Here is a 16,962-nt window from a genome sequence, read left to right on the forward strand (position 1 = left end):
TCGCCTAAAACACGCAGGTGAAATACTGACAGAAAGTCTCTCGTCCAGTCAGACTCGAGGGTGCGCGCTAACTGTTATATACACGAAGATTTCAGATGCAAAGCCTCTAAGTATGTCTGACATTTTTCTTCAAAATTTGCATTTCTTACTGGCTAGGTTTCTATGTAAGTACTGTTTACTTCACTTCATGTATCAACGCGATTTGGTTTCGGTTTATTGATTTCTGAATATGACCTTACATTGTAACAGCCTACACACAATTATATGGCGGTAATACCGCATACCGCGCTACTGAGCCACTCAAAATTACCGCAAGGGAAATTCCTTAACCGCGACAGCCCTAAGTACATGTAAGGCGCTTTGGATGAAAACGTCTGCCAAATGCATAAATGCAAATGTTAAAGCACAGGAATGAAACAGAAGGGAAAGTGACTTTCTTTATTGCATTACATTTTATTCTCATCTTCTTTTCTCACAGCCTGTGCCGGAGGAGCTACAAAACGGCGAGAAGTTTGGCTACGTGGTGGCATTTCGTCCTCTTGGCACCACAACATGGAAACAAAGCGTGTTGGCCTTGGCAGATGCATCACGATACATTTATAAAAATGATACTTTTACACCACTCACTCAGTTTGAAGTAAAAGTCGGCGTCTACAACGAGATCGGAGAGGGACCGTTTAGCCCCGTGGTCATTGTATATTCAGCAGATGAAGGTTAATATGCTTGTGTTCTTTGTTGATTGTATGCAAATTGTGCAAGGACATTATTGGACATCGTTTAACAATGACAAAAGTTGATGGATGCCTTTCAAGTTTTAATTACACTCCCTCTACAGCTGTGTTAGTGCACTTTGATGGCAATTTCGCAATTAGTTCTTGCAAACAGGTGGTACATTTAAACACTAAAGGCTGATGTTGGGTAATTTCCTGTAAACGGTCTGTTCTCATTACCTGTTGTTTTTCACATTCTTTTCTCGTTTTTGATATGTCTGACATCAACAGAACCCTCAGTAGCTCCTCCTAGAGTCTGGGCCCGCACTCTATCCGCGTCTGAGATCGAGGTATTCTGGGAGCCTGTCCACCAAAGCGGCAGCAAAGGACGGATAACAGGCTACGAGGTGCGTAAACACCATAAATGGAGAGAGGGAAAAAAAAGTGCTCTGACCTCACACTGCATCACCTCAATCAGACTCCTTAATGTATGCACTGCGCTGATGGCAGGGTGTGCAATTTCCTGTTCCCCAACAAGAGTCTGCGATCCCCCGGCCACATTTTTCACAATCTCATCTGCAGAATGAAGAGGTCTTCTCACAGCTGGTCCTGTCTCCCGGGGAGCGCCAATACCCAGGCTTTCTGGGCACTTATATAAATCACCTTTCAGATGTGTGGACATCATACATCAATTCCCCCTCCTGCAAACACTTCAGCTGCTAGGTCGTTTCTCACTGCGTGAGAAACCCACAGGATTCTGCCCATTTCTCTCCTTCCAACCCGAACCAGCCTCCACGAGAAATCCCAGGTCACGCGGCTGTTCCGTGGTGAAACCACAAAGTCGTTCACAGCTTCGGGTAGTAAAAAAAGCACATATGAAAATCCACAAATACTTCCAGAGTCCCTTGCTGCGGTGTGCAGATGTTTATTGAGCGTAATAAAAAAAGAAACTGAGTCACAGTGACTTTGTCACAGAGTTAGTGTATCGAACGCTAATGCAGGAACAAAAATGACATTCTTCTCATGTCGATTTCTTAGATGTGAGGTTGGAAGCACACTTACTCAAGCAGAAACATCATGCCCATTCAAACATTAAAATGAATATCTGTGTGTGTGTGTGTGTGTGTGTGTGTGTGTATATAAATATATATGTATATATATATACACTGAATGTAGTGACGTATCTGGTTTTTTTTTTCAACAACGCAATTATGACTCAAATTTTTACTTATTTTGCTTTAAGTTATATATATATACTCTTTTCAGAATCTGTAAAATGTTAATTATTTTAGGGATCATACAAAATGCATGTTATTGTTTATTTAGTACTGACTTGAATAAGATATTTCACATAAAAGATGTTTACATAAAGTCCACAAGAGAAAAAAAAATATGAATTTTTACAAATGACCCTGTTCAAAAGTTTACATCCTCTTGATTCTTAATACTGTGTTCTTACCTGAATGATCTACAGCTGTGTTTGTTTGTTTGTTTGTTTTTGTTTAGTGATAGTTGTTCATTAGTCCCTTGTTTGTCCTGAACAGGTAAACTGCCTTCTGTTCTTCTGAAAAATCCTTCGGGTCCCACAAATTCTTTGGTTTTTCAGCATTTTTGTGTATTTGAACCCTTTCCAACAATGACTGTATGATTTTGAGATCCATCTTTTTACACTGAGTTTAACTGTTCAGGACAAACAGGGGACTCATGAACAACTATCACTAAACAAAAAAGGCTGTGGATCATTTAGGTAAGAACACAGTAGAATCAAGGGGATGTAAACTTTTGAACGGGGTCTCTTGTGTTTGTGTGCGTTCTTGAATCAGTCTGAATGCACAATATCACACACTTAGATATAACCACTTTGTTACATCAGAATAAGACTTAAAATGGCATGAAAACATGAACTGTGAAAGTTTTTGGTGAATTATCGGCTTGGTGAAATTAGTAAATCTCTGTGTCTATGATCAATATTCACTGAGCTTTGCTGACGTTGAAAATTCAAAAACAGTTTAAAGTTAACTATTAAAAAGAATAGCTGAACATAAGTTCACAAATAAAATATATAATATATGTTTTGTAAAAAAGTGCAGTGACTTACTGTCTCTTTAAATGTCATCTTTACCATTACAGGTGCAGTGGCTGGAGGATGGGTCACTTGAAAGCGAATCAGAGAGAATAAGGGTCACAGAAACCTCAGTCAATATTACAGGCCTGAAGGGAAGCACGCTTTATCTGATGTCAGTCAGAGCACACAACAGCGCAGGCACCGGGCCCTCCAGTGCACCCATCAGCATCACCACCAAGAAGCCACGTAAGTCATACAGTTATTAAAAAAACATGATTTCTAACCAATCACAGTAAATGAGTAATTGACATGAAATGCTTCTGGGCATGGCATGCTGTGGCTTGGCAAACTCCATCAAAAACTTTTAACAGCATTTTCTAAGTCATCTGTATAAATTATGCATGTAGCTTTTATGATATATTACATGGAATATTTACACAAAAAGTGAAAAGGTGAAGTGAAAAGGCCAATAATAACAAAACATTGTATGTTGTAAGAGTTTTCAGACTTCCAGGGGCCTCGAAAGCCTCAGGCTATATGACCAAAATTGCCAACAGAAGCTGAACAGCAGGCACCTCACTGCATATAGTGCAAGTAAAGGCCCTCAGGCTGCACATACTGTACCGTGTAAACTAACAGCCACAGCCCCCCTCAGGCCTCTTGCCACAAACATTGCTGTTAAAACACATACATATATATATATTTATATAGACCTATATATTTATATTTACATATAAGCCATGATTATATGATTTCTATTTTAGAAGCTGCATCTGAATTGGTATTTATTGCATTTGCACATCATTTACAATTGCATATATAATGTGATGAGATTAATGGGTTTTAAATGGGTATTAAAGGATTAGTTCACTTCCAGAACAAAAATGTACAGATAATTTACTCATCCCCTTGTCATCCAAGATGTTCATGTCTTTCTTTCTTCAGTCGTAAAGAAATTATGTTTTTTGAGGAAAACATTTCAGGAATGTTCTCTATATAGTGGACTTCTATGGTGCCCCAGAGTTTGAACTTCCAAAATGCAGTTTAAATGCAGCTTCAAAGGGCTCTAAACAATCCCAGCCGAGAAAGAAGGGTCTTATCTAGCAAATCAATCGTTTTTTTTTTGGGTTTTTTTTTATATATATATATATATACAATTTATATACATTCTAACCTCAAATGCTCGTCTTGTCTAGCTCTGCAATGTGCATGCGTACTCTGTGCACTCTGGTTCAATACAGTTAGGATATGTAGAAAAACTCCCATCTCATTTTCTCCTACATGGCTGCAGAAGTACCGAACCAGAACCACAAAGAGCTCACAAAAGGCACTTTACCTCCTCGTTGCTAAACGTTTGCCCTCTGCTCATATTGTTTTGGATTCATATTCCGCTTGTTATGACATTTTGTCATTATTTCCTGTTTTAGGTTTGTTTAGAAGTATTTGGTCCATGTTGTGTTCATATTTCACTCAAACCGCACCAGAGTTCGTTTGGAAGCGGACCAAGACCCATCTTTTTAGGGTTCGGATGGCAGCGTTGACAAATACTCAAATGAACCACACTAACAGAGCAATCACACCAGAGTTTGTTTTAATCGAACCAAACATGACAAGTGTGAACACAGCCTAAAACTGCATTTTGGAAGTTCAAACTCGTGGGCACCATAGAAGTATACGAGAAAATTCCTGAAATGTTTTCCTCCAAAAATTTTATTTCTTTAGACTAAAGAAGGAAAGACATGAACATCTTGGATGACAAGTGAGTAAATTATCTGTAAATTGTTGTTTTGGAAGTGAACTAATCCTTTAAGGATATGCAAACAAATATGTATATTTGTCAAATAATGTAGAGGGGCCTGACTGGATCATAGACCTCTTAACGTCTTAGTGGGGTGTTCTAAACACTATGAGATTAAGGTGGCCTTTGTTAAACTACCGTGGCTAAATAGGCTCATTATCTGATGCCAATAATCGAGAACAAAACACTGTGTTTAACTGAGCCAGAAACTGATCAGATAAACTATGACATTTCTATGGAGGAAGTCTTATGGCTATTTTCAGCTAATAGACTGAGCGTACAATTAAGGCCGCTTTAAAATAAAGAGCTTGAAAGATCTCTTTCTTTGTGTCGGAGCAGATAGCCGATTGTTCTTTTTCTTTTGTACGGAAGATTCTCTGACTAAAATACTGTGATACCGCCGACCACTGTTATGATCTAGTATAGTTATCATAATAGCATGTATTGTAGACTCGGTGGGCTGGGTATCATTAGTTAAATTGCTTCAAATTACGATAGCTATTATCCTCAATTTTTTTAAGCTATGAATACATGGTGCACAACGTCCTAGGCAGGAAATTTGATAAGAAAAGAGGGCAGATTTTCCCTGGTTCAGTGCTCAATTGGCGTTAAACTGTGTATAAATTCCTCAATTGCTGTGGAAGGTAGAATTGTTTGTGTGGGAACATGACCCAAACACAAAATTTATAAAATTGATCCTAAACAAACCTTTATCAGGGGCAACTCTTTTACAGTTAGGGAGTTATGGAAATAAAGAAAAGAAGGGCATGCTGACATTCAAGCAGCATAAAAATGTCCAGCATGTCAGAATATCGAACACAGTAATACATTACAACAGCATGTAGAAGAAAAAAAAAATGTTTTCTATGTGCACTTTTTTTATAAGTCACACATCATGAATTAAAATTTAGTTTATTCTTCTGTGGAACACAAAAGGAGAACTTCTGAAGAGTGTCTACTTTGCTTTGTTGTCTTACAATGAAAGTGGATGGGGACCAGCTCTAAAACGATCACAAAAAAGTCCAAAAGCATCATAAAAGCAGTCCAAAGTACTCATTCTCAGTGTTAAAACTTTTATAATCCATACAGTTGTGTTAAATGAGTAATAGACAGAAATTTAAAAGGTTATATCACCCAAAAATGAAAATTAGCCCATGATTTACTCACACTCAAGGCATCCTAAGTGTATATGACTTTCTTCTTTCAGACAAATCCAATCAGAGTTACATTAAAAATTATCCTGGCTCTTCCAAGCTTTATAATGGCAGTGGGCGGGTGTTTCTGTTCAACAGTCCAAAACAAGTCCAATAAAGTGCAAAAAAGTGCGCCACACGGCTCCAGGGGGTGAATAAAGAAAAATATCCATATTTAAAATGTAATAATCACTTTTCTCTAGCTTGCGCTAACTGTCATAAGCGTAAGCCTATTCGAGTGGTTGATGTAGGATGTATGCATTGCACAAGCACCTCTGATCTCGTGAAAACCAGGAGCAAACAAAAGCAAAGGAAGCAAAGTTTTCTTATTTTAGCTTATATCAAAATCATGCAACATTTTTCTTTACAAATTCTCATTTTATACTTCTAATTCGTGACTGTTGTTTTGTTTTTACGACAGTTAGTGCAAGCTAGAGAGAAGTGATTACTACGTTATAAATATTTTTCTTATAAAAACGCGTCGATTCGCTTCAGGAGGCCTCTGTTCACCCCTCGGAGCTGTGTGGAACACTTTTTATTATGGATGGATGCACTACATTGAACTTCTTTTGAACTGTTAAGCAGAAACACCCACCCACTGCCATTATAAAGCTTGAAAGAGCCAGGATAATGTTTTCTGTAACTCCGATTGGATTCACTTTAAAGAAGAAAGCCATATACACATATAAATAATGGGCTAATTTTCATTTTAAGTTGTTGACGTGGTCGCCATTTAACGTCATTGTATTGAAACAAGCAGTTTGGACATTCTGTTACAGGATTTGAAAGGAACGAGGATGAATAAATGATCAAAGAATTTACATTTTGGGTGAGGTATTCGTTTGATGTTCTGCACAATGTTTCTTTGTTTCAACACAGTTTTTTACTGCTACATAAAAACGACTCCTAAAGTTCCATTTATAGTCCTGCTCATTTAAAATGAAAGTTGAATTCGTGCCAGTGAGCTTTGAAAGTCTTCAATTTAGATGATACCTCAGCTGGTATGGTGTTGATTGTTAAGATTGCAAAGGGCAAAATATGCTGGAGGTGTTCAGTCATATTACACAAGCTGTAAGTAAATCGGAATATGATTTATGTCTTTCAGCTCCAAGTCAACCCCCGGGGAACATTGAGTGGAATCTGACAAACTCAAAGGTGTTTCTGAACTGGGAACATGTGAAGGCGATGGACAATGAATCAGAAGTAACCGGCTACAAGGTAATCTGTTTTTTTGCTCTCGCTCTTCTGCTGCTTTGCTGATAAACATGCTGTATCAGTGTGCCACATAAGCTGGTGTTTCACATAAAAAACAACTCGGAGATAAATGACTGAGAACATTACCTTTGAAAGCTGCATTATATACTGTTTTTCATTACATTTTTTCATTTGAAGTGCTAGTGAAGCCTTTCCAGATATGCTCATGCAACTCCTTTGAACGTCTTAGTTGAAGTGCAAATCATTTTGCATAGTATTGTATTTAATACTAGTTTCCCGTAAGTGACAATTGGTTATATAGAGTACTTTTAGTTACTAAAGACATTTTTCATAACTTTAAACAGCATAAAGACATATCTTAGAGGGAAAATCCACTCTAAAATAAAAATTCTGTCATAATTTATACATTTATTTATTTCTCATGTGAAACATGTTGATAACTGTACAGTTTTATTTTCCATTGACTTACTTTGTATGGACAAGGAACACAATGAAAGTCAATAGGAACCAAAACTGTATGATGACCAAAATTTTTGAAAATATCGTCTGCAGAGGAAAGACATGCATACAGGTTTGGAGCCACATGAAAGTATTTTTTTTAAAGAGAACTATAGCTTTAACTTATGCAACCTTACTGTAAACTGTTACCAGCCTTTTTGTTACTGTTTGAATGATCTGATGCACAGTTATCCAATCAAAGTTGCATTAAAAATGTTAAAATGTCATCTTGAATCTCTATTCTCAGCAGAGGCCACTCTTTCACCTTTTTGCTAGCAAAACTTTTAGTAAAATTATGAAAAACTCTCTCATATGTATGCTTTTAGCAAGGCCCTTAGCAAAGAATATAAATGATAAATGGTAAAAGTGAATGATTCTGAACAAATGTCTGACTAGACATTAAATGAAAAGGTATTTTTACAATTATTTCACTGTCTAGATTTGATTTCCCCGTTAATGTAATCATCTTTCGAATTTCCTTTCACAAACCGCAATAAAGCACTTTCGCACTCAAGGTCATACATACAGCTCAAAAACATCTGAGGCTTTTTTTACATTTCAGAACAAGCTGCTCCGATCTCCTGCTGCGCTCAAAACCCGAGTCATCTGTAGCGAGAGTTCACACAAAATGTTCCGAAAGAGGATTAAAAATTGTCTGACGTGATTCATTTCTTTTGAGCAAATTAATTTGCTGCAGCGTGCTGCCAGCTAATTGACGACGGCCTCTCTGAAATCTAGAGGTTTGTAAGGTCGGCGAACAGCTGGACGGCTCTGATGCTATCCTCCATCTGGAGCTACGAGCTTAGCGAGGCCTCGCCAAAGACACTTTCATAAGGGAGAAGCGCTATTCATTTGCAATCCTAACTGTCCGCTGTGAGGCGCCTGCAGAATAATGCAATCAATAATCATAAATTTTCTAGTCTGTATGAGTAAGAAAGAATATCAGTTTGGTGGCTATTTGTTTTGCACTGTCAATCCGAAAAAAAGAAATTTTAATGATTTATGGATTGTGAAAGCTATTTTTTTCACAGCAAGATATGTCAGCAAACATACTAATAATCCTCCCACTGAAAATCAGTTTGAAATCTGAAATTTATAACGATTATTTAATTTGTATTCTCTCTTTTACCTGGGCTTTGAAGATTGCAAGGAGACGGTGTGAAGCAGACTTTCATACACTTTTTGTTTTTCAGTGCAGAAGTTGGCCATTTGTTTAGGGGAGCATTTTATTATTTTATTACATTTTTTATGTTTGTTTTTTTATTATTGATGCAAACAGCTACATTTATTTAAAATACAAATCTTTTATAACAATATACACTACTGTCCATAGTTTAGGGTCAGTATTTTTTTCTTTCTTTTTTTTTTAAAGAAATTAATACTTTTATTTAGCAAGGATGTGTTAAATTGCTAAAAAGTGATAGTAAAGACCTACACTGAGGACAACTGAGGGACTCATATGCAACTATTACAGAAGGTTCAAATGCTCACTCATGCTCCAGAAGGAAAAAACATGCATTAGGAGCTGAGGCTGAAAACTTTTGAACGGAATGGAGATTTTTCTTATTTTGCCTAAATATAATATTTTTTCATTTAGTACTGCCCTTTAGAAGCTACAGAAAATAGATTAATGTTTCTCAGAACATTAATTTTTTTTTTTTTTTTTTTCAAAAAAGTTTTCACCCACAGGCTCTTAATGCATGTTTTCTCCTTTTGGAGCATGAATGAGCATTTAAACCTTCTGTAATCGTTGCATATGTGTCCCTCAGTCGTGAAAGGGTGAAAAGATGGATCTCAAAATCATACAGTCATTGCTGGAAATGGTTCAAATACACAAAAATGCTAGAAAACCAAAGAATTTGTGGGATCTGAGGACTTTCCTGAAGAACAGCAGGCAGTTTAACTGTTCAGGACAAACAAGAGACTGTATTACTAAACAAAAAAAACACAGCTGTGGATCATTCAGGTAACAACACAGTATTCAGAGTCAAGAGGATGTAAACTTTTGAACAGGGTCATTTTTATAAATTCTAACTATTATTCTTTCTTGTGGACTATATGTGACCCTGGACCACAAAACCAGTCTTAAGTCGCTGGGGTATATTTGTAGCAATAGCCAAAAATACATTGCATGGGTCAAAATTTTTATTTTCTTTTATGCCAAAAATCATTAAGAAATTAAGTAAAGTTCATGTTCCATGAAGATTTTTTGTAAAATTCCTACTGTAAACATATCAAAATGTTAGTTTTGATTTGTAATATGCATTGTTAAGAACTTAATTTGGACAACTTTAAAGGTGATTTTCTCAGTCTTTTTGATTTTTTTGCATCCTCAGATTTCTGATTTCAAATAGATGTATCTCAGCCAAATATTGTCCTAACAAACCATACATCAATAGAAAGCTTATTTATTGAGCTTTCATATGATGTATAAATCTCAGTTTTGTCAAATTTAACCTTATGACTGGTTTTGTGGTCCAGGGTCACATATGTAAACATCTTTTATTTGAAATGTCTTATTCAGGTCAGTGCTAAATAAACAATAACATGGATTTTGTATGATCCCTCTTTTTTGGTAAAATAAGTAACATTTTGCAGATTCTGAAAGGGGGGTGTAAACTTTTGACCTCAACTGTATATTGTTAAACAAAGGTTTCTATTTGGAATAAATGCTGTTCTTTTAAAAGAACTATGAAAAATATTAATCAGCACAACTGTTTCCAACATTGCTCATAAATCAGCATATTAGAATGATTTTTGAAGGATTATGTGACACTCAAGACTGCAGTAATGATGATGAAAATTCAGCTTTTCACCACAGAAATAAATTTTATAATTAAAAGTATACTGAGATGGAAAATGTTTATTTTAAATTGCAATAATATTTTATAATATTACTGGCTTTTTTTAATCAAATAAGTGCCACTTTGTTGAGCATAGTGACTTTAAAAACATAAAAAAATACTGATCCCAAACTTTTGAACAGCAGTGTGTGTGTATATATATAAAACAACTTTAACTTAAACACTTAACCTATTTTGTGAAATCTTGTGCTTAAAAAATAAGCTTGTGCTATTTTTCTTGATCATAAATGATACTTTGTTGGATATTTTATCTAATCACATTCCAACTTTTTTTATGAAATTAAGTGTTCAAATATGTGGGGCCGCTGTACATCATTAAATATCCTTGATGTTGTTGTGACTTATTTATTTCTGAGTGTTTTTAGCTAATTGGCAAAGACTAGCTGCATTTCACTGACCCACTTTCTCCCGCGCAGGTTGTGTATCGTCAAAACTGGCACAGAGGAAGCGGCGTAGTCGAGACCAACAGGACGTCCGTGGAGCTTCAGTTGCCGTCAGAAGAGGACCTGCTCGTTCAGATCAAAGCCCTGAGTGACGGAGGAGACGGCAGCAGCAGCAACCCTATACGTATTCCAAAGATGTCAAGTAAGGCTTCATGTGAGCTCATTACAAGCGGTGCACACTGATTTTTGAGCTTGTACTCGCAGAATCGAACTGCTAACCAGGCAATTGCTTGACACTTGTAATGGCCTCCTATGTATAATCCTGTCTTTGATGTCTTTGTGTTTGTCTCCATCACAGGCCTGAACTCAAGGGGATACTTCAGTTCAGACGCAAGCAAGATGGCCCATGTTCATGGAGTAGTCTTTCTGATCTTGTCATGGTTGTTTTCATAGGATTTTGCCTTTATTTAAAGCTGAAGTGTGTCATTTCTGTGCCACTAGTATCGCCAAATGGAATTTCAAGAATGATTATGGTTTCTCAAACACTCAAAGGCTTACTTATAATTGTTGCATAGAGAAAAAAAAGACACTTCAGCTTTAATACTTCTAAAAATCTAATTGGGTGGTTAGTTACATTATATTTTCCTTTTTTTTAAAAAAAAAAAAAAAAGCTCCATTGCCTTATATTGTGATGGTTTTTTACCTCTTTGTCAAACTATTCGTCTTTTCTATGTAGATTTTAAGCAAAAAAAAGAAGGCTTTCTCTTGTAGCTAATAATTTTGCTTAGGTGTTCAGAATTGAGATTCAAATTGAGCACAATATTAAGTCCTGTAATGCAGTAGTGACTTTGGAATGTTGGATTTTTAAGAGAAATTACCTTGAATCCCTGTTTTTCCTTCTACACACGTCAGTCAAGTCAGTGACGCTGTGTTTGTGTATGTAAAAAGGCGTTATGTTGTTTTGCATAAGCCCTGAGAGATATTGTTTTGAAGAATAGTGACAGTTTGGTTTGATAAATACTGTAGTTCCAGGATAATTACACAGATTTGTTGCTGCTAGTAAGTATGAATTGTTATTTTGGAAAATTACAAAAGTCAATCATTTGATGATTTCAAGTGAAATGTATATCTTGTTCCTTTATGTTCAACTCATAATTCATCAGGTTCATGTTTTTTTTTTCTGTCACATTCAAATTATGCTATGGGAGACAGTTGAACAGTTTTCCTTTCTCATATCTCTCAAAGATTCTTCATCTTGTTTGTTCTTATGATAATATGTCTTGGTAACATCTGCTGAGTTTGTACGCTTGAAGATGAGACCAAAGTGTGTCATCAGAACTTAGCTTAAACAGATATTCCCTTTGGCGGTTTCATGTTTTCTAAATATCACAATTCATACATCTGAAAGAAATGTTTTATATCCTCAACAGTTTGTGATTCATTTGAATCATTTTTATTTATTTGTAATTAGTGGAAAACGTATGTTATTTTTAATTTATTATTGCTTTTTAACTTTTATTATTTTTGTAATATTTATGTTTATTGTATTTCTATGTTTCTACATGAACATTTTTCGTTTAAAGAGTAAATAACCTAATAGCATCCACATTTTTAACTTATTTTGAAATTTTGCATTTTATAAATGTAACATATTTGTCTGGTGTTTTCTTTTGCTGTTATGTAAGCATTTTGACCTATTTAATACCTTTGTATTAACCCTGTACAATCTCTGAGAGATAAAATAAATAAAATTTCATATTGAAATTTATGGAGAGCAAATATATGATTAGCTACAGTATCCATAATAGCCTTCGACTCACACTAAAGCATTTTTGATCCGGGAGGAGACGTTTAATAATTTGATGAATGGAATAGAGCTAGGCTGATCTATATGGTTGCCTGGAGACGATTCCTTCAAAGACTTGCATACTGATTGGTAATTACCAATAGACTGAGATTAGTCTCTGCTGGATGAGAGCATAAAGACAACAGGCGTACATACTGACAGTTATAATATACTGCGTATCCAAAAGTCTGAGTGTGCTAGTGAACATGCCACTATTTTGAATTTTTCTAATTAAATGCAACTTTATTTTTAGTTTTTCAAATTATATTATCAGAATAATTTAACTGAAATGTTGAAGTGCAAAAAACATGAGTTTCTTCATATTTGCATGCCCCCCATTACTTCAATGCACTTGAACATTCATGAACCTGAGAAGTTTGTGTTAAACTGGTTGATTATCTAATCCAGCATCCAAAAAGCATCTTGTGCTTCAATGGAAATTAAAGGAATAGTTTACCCAAAAATTAAAATTGGCTAAAGATTTACTTTCCATCATGCCATCCAAGATGTAGATGAGTTTCTTTCCTAATCAGAGCAGATTTGGAGAAATTTAGCATTTCATCACTTGATAACCAATGGATCCTCTGCAGTGAATGGGTGCCGTTAGAATAAGAGTCCAAACAGCTGATAAAAACATAATAATCTACAAGTAATCCACATAACCAGAGTTCATCAATTAAAATCTTGTGAAATTAAAAGCTTAATACACTACTTTAAAGCATTACTTCTGGCCAAAAATAGGGCTGGGAGGTATATCAAGTTTGTACGAAATATTGATATCGATCAACATATATGGTACGAGCCAATATTGTTTATATCACTATCCACCTTATTCGGTTGTTAAGTCTGACGTCACATGCCATGAGAAAACAACAAAGGGTGCTAATGTACACTTACAATGTGATATAATACTACCAAAAAAGTTATAATACTCCCCTTTAACTCTATACCAAAATACCAGACAGCCAGACAATGAAAATATACATATAAATGAATTAATTATTTGTGTTTGGGGCACTGTGAGCATGGAGACTGTAGTGTACACCGTAAGTTTAAAAAAGGTTTAGCTTAAATGTTTAATATGACTAAACAGTGCTCATAAACGGCCATTGAGATGGTATTCTCAAGGGAAATAAGTGGAGGCTTGGACCTGGAAACAGAGTTCATTGGACGCACATTACCTCATCACTTAGCAAGCGGATTCTTCAACAGGAAAGTAAACCTATGACTTCCGGTTTATTAGCTGCTATTGGGAAATAACCAGAAGAATAACAACGTGCAGTAAACGGTAAAACTGTCTGCACTATAAACCAGCATGTTCATAATTAAGATAATACAATAAAATAATATGGTAAAACATAACAATTTGCAATATCAAGCAGCAAAACAAGCTGTTTTGTACAGCTACAAATAGCTGGACGCTTATGAGACCGGAAGCCAGACCCATTCACAAATGGCAGTTATGGCAACAATAAGGTGGATAGTTTGATAGAAGCACAGCTGTAAAACAGTTGAAGACAGTGAGTCGCTGCAGGTAAAGTGCTCACGGCCGTAGCCAGCTATGAGGTCACCGAGGTCCGGACCTCGGTCATTTTTTTATATTCAAAAATAAAATGTCAAGCTCTCTGAATGATTATTTAGCCGTTTAAACCACCTCATATCACATGAGTTTTGCATTTCATGTTGCTGCGAGAAGCTAGCGCAGTAAACGGGGCTTGAGAGCGCGGGTGCAGCCTCCGTTTGTTGCCAGATCCACCTGTTATATGTGTTTTTTGACTCGTTTTTCCAATTTAGTGTGACACTTTGGGACGTTTATAAAGTGGAAAGTTGAACGTTAGTGTTAGTGATATATTAATCTTATTTACAAAACACAATCTTTGAACTTATTTTGGATATCTTTTTCTTTCTTTTTGTAATTGCTTGTTTTTCGTAGCAATATCTGGCAACATTGTATATTCATAAAAAAAGCTTATAGACAATCTGTAACTTATGCTGCCTTCATGTGATATGGAAAAGATGATGCTTTCCACTTGTGAAGTGGAAATTACCAGTGTGTCGTATTCAGGTGCTTTTGTTGTCGTAGTGAAGAGAAACATGGCGAACTCGGAATTTGTCCTCACATGCTACTTAGGTAAAAGTTTTAAAACGGTTATAAACTCCCTAATGCATCTGCTACAGAATGCATCAAAATGCAAACGGTAAATTATAGGCTGTATCTTATTGATCATGAATAGTAGAGTTGTTTTAAAGACAATACTAACTAATGGTTCTTTTAGCTAGCCTATATACGTTTTTATATAAGCCTGTATATAGTATATATATAGCCTATATACGTTTTTTTTTTTTTTTTACATCATGCAATGTTTACCATTCATTATAGTTTCGTTGCTGTCCGCCATGTGGAAAGGTCAAAGTTTATCCCATCTCGGCAACTCGGGTATCATAAAAATTTTCGAGCTTTCCAGTGGAAATTACAACGTGAGTGGGTGTTCATGTGCAATTTTGATGTCGGATTTTGGTATTTACCATAATTACGATAGCACATGAAGGCAGCATTAATTGCTGACAGGAAGATGCCACAATCGGTAAGACAAACGCAGTGATCATCGTTAATATCAGAAAGAATGTATAACACTATCAAAAACAATAGCATAATACAAATCTGTTTGTTACAGAATAAAATAGGCTACTATGCCAAATAACGTTAACGTTACTGGCCAGCAGGAAGACGTCTCATGCTCTTTAGTTAACCTTAAATCATCAAAAAACATTAATTAAATCAGTGTTTCTCAACTGGCGGGTCGTAAAAACGTTTTAAATGGGTCGCGGAGTGTGCAGCCAAAGAAACAACAAACGTAATTCTGTTTTTTCTGACGCTAGACTTTTATTTTGAAAGACGTGCGTGAAAGCGGTTGACTCCTGAGAAAAACGCTTTTTCCTCATTCAGTATCTACGGTCAAATGAGATGTCAAGTTTTATGTCAGTGTCATTGTTCTAACGTTATTTTTATAACTTGTTATAAAATAAAATAAAAATCCCTCACCTAAAAAAAAACTTTCCAGTCCTGTCAGTCATACTGTGCTCGTTGCGCGCACTCTTCAATTACACTTACATTTTCAAACCCTGGTTACGGCCTTGTAAGTGCTTAATCGAATTTGTCCTAAACATGAGGCCTGTTTATATTAAGGGCTTTAAAATAACTGGTAAGATATAGTTAACATGTAACTTACAGTTTAAACCGGGTTTGTCCCGTCAGATGCTCTGACAAACTCCTGTGCTGCTGACAGAGACGCTATTTGCGCTGTTTAATGTGTTTGAGATGTGGTGTTCCTCTGTGCACAACTTACATTTCACGGGTATATTCTCCATCTTTAAATGTTAGAAAGTTATAGGAATATTTCCATTTTTCTGTCAGGAGTGCATGAGCCTTCGATTCTCCGCTTAACAGACTTGAGCGAACAAGCCGCCGTGCGCATGCGCGCCAATCAGCCGGAACGCAATATTCCTGACTAAAATATAAAATATATTTTGTTTAAATATTTGTAGTTGGACAATCAGTGTGTTTAAACCTACAAATAAGTGTATTTTATGATAGCAATAACTGTGGTTATTGTAATAGAGTAATCAAAAGTGAATTTAACTTCTGCTTTTCTGCTTTCAAAAGCATATAGTTTTTGTTTATATTGTTATCTTACAATGTTAATATAGCTATAGCCTACATGAGTCAAAATATCTAAAAATTCTCGAATTAAGATGCATTTACTAGATAAGCAAACTGACATAAAATATTTAGTCTTGTTTCCAGGGGGAAAAAACTAAATTAAGTGCAGTTTGCTTAAAATAAGTAAAATTATCTGCCAGTGGGGTAAGTAAAATACTTGTTTTAAGAGTATTTTACTTACCCCACTGGCAGATTATTTTACTTGTTTCCAGGGGGGAAATAAATTAAGTGCATTTAGCTTAAAACAAGGTTAAATATCTTATGTCATTTTTCTGATTTAGTAAATGCATCTTAATTTAAGAATTTTTAGATATTTTGACTAGAAACAAGATAAAATACTAAGTAAGATAAGCCTTTTTTGCAAAAAATACTCAGATATGACTTTTTTTTCTGCCATATCGCCTAGCCCTAGAGTCTGTAATCCATAATAAATCCGTCTGTTGTCTTCTCACATCAAAATCCACATTAGAACCAGCATTTTGGACTGTTTTTGCTTATAAATGGTGCTTGATATGTGCAAAGATGAGAAAGCTTTCTCTTCTGATTTATTTTTCACTGGAGAAAGCAATATTTTGGATGGAGAACTATTTTAGTGAGAAATTTAGTAAGTACATTTTTATTTTTGAGCAAATTACTCATTTGAAGCATCTCATAACTGATACTTTTTCA

General features: G+C 35.6%; 1 protein-coding gene across 1 annotated transcript in view; it reads left to right on the forward strand.

Moving 5' to 3' along the window:
* The window catches only part of cntn6 (contactin 6), a 120,166-nt gene extending 107,722 nt beyond the window's left edge, over positions 1 to 12,444 (forward strand). Inside the window, exons 18-23 of the mRNA XM_073851635.1 lie at positions 479 to 713; positions 1,002 to 1,117; positions 2,841 to 3,021; positions 6,872 to 6,984; positions 10,760 to 10,928; positions 11,085 to 12,444. Coding sequence (XP_073707736.1) covers positions 479 to 713; positions 1,002 to 1,117; positions 2,841 to 3,021; positions 6,872 to 6,984; positions 10,760 to 10,928; positions 11,085 to 11,179 — 909 coding nt within the window. The 3' untranslated portion in view covers positions 11,180 to 12,444. The remainder of the gene's footprint in view (positions 1 to 478; positions 714 to 1,001; positions 1,118 to 2,840; positions 3,022 to 6,871; positions 6,985 to 10,759; positions 10,929 to 11,084) is intronic.
* Positions 12,445 to 16,962: the final 4,518 nt, after the last annotated feature.

Source organism: Garra rufa, chromosome 12 (assembly GCF_049309525.1).
Source record: "Garra rufa chromosome 12, GarRuf1.0, whole genome shotgun sequence".
NCBI classification, from domain to species: Eukaryota; Metazoa; Chordata; class Actinopteri; order Cypriniformes; family Cyprinidae; genus Garra; species Garra rufa.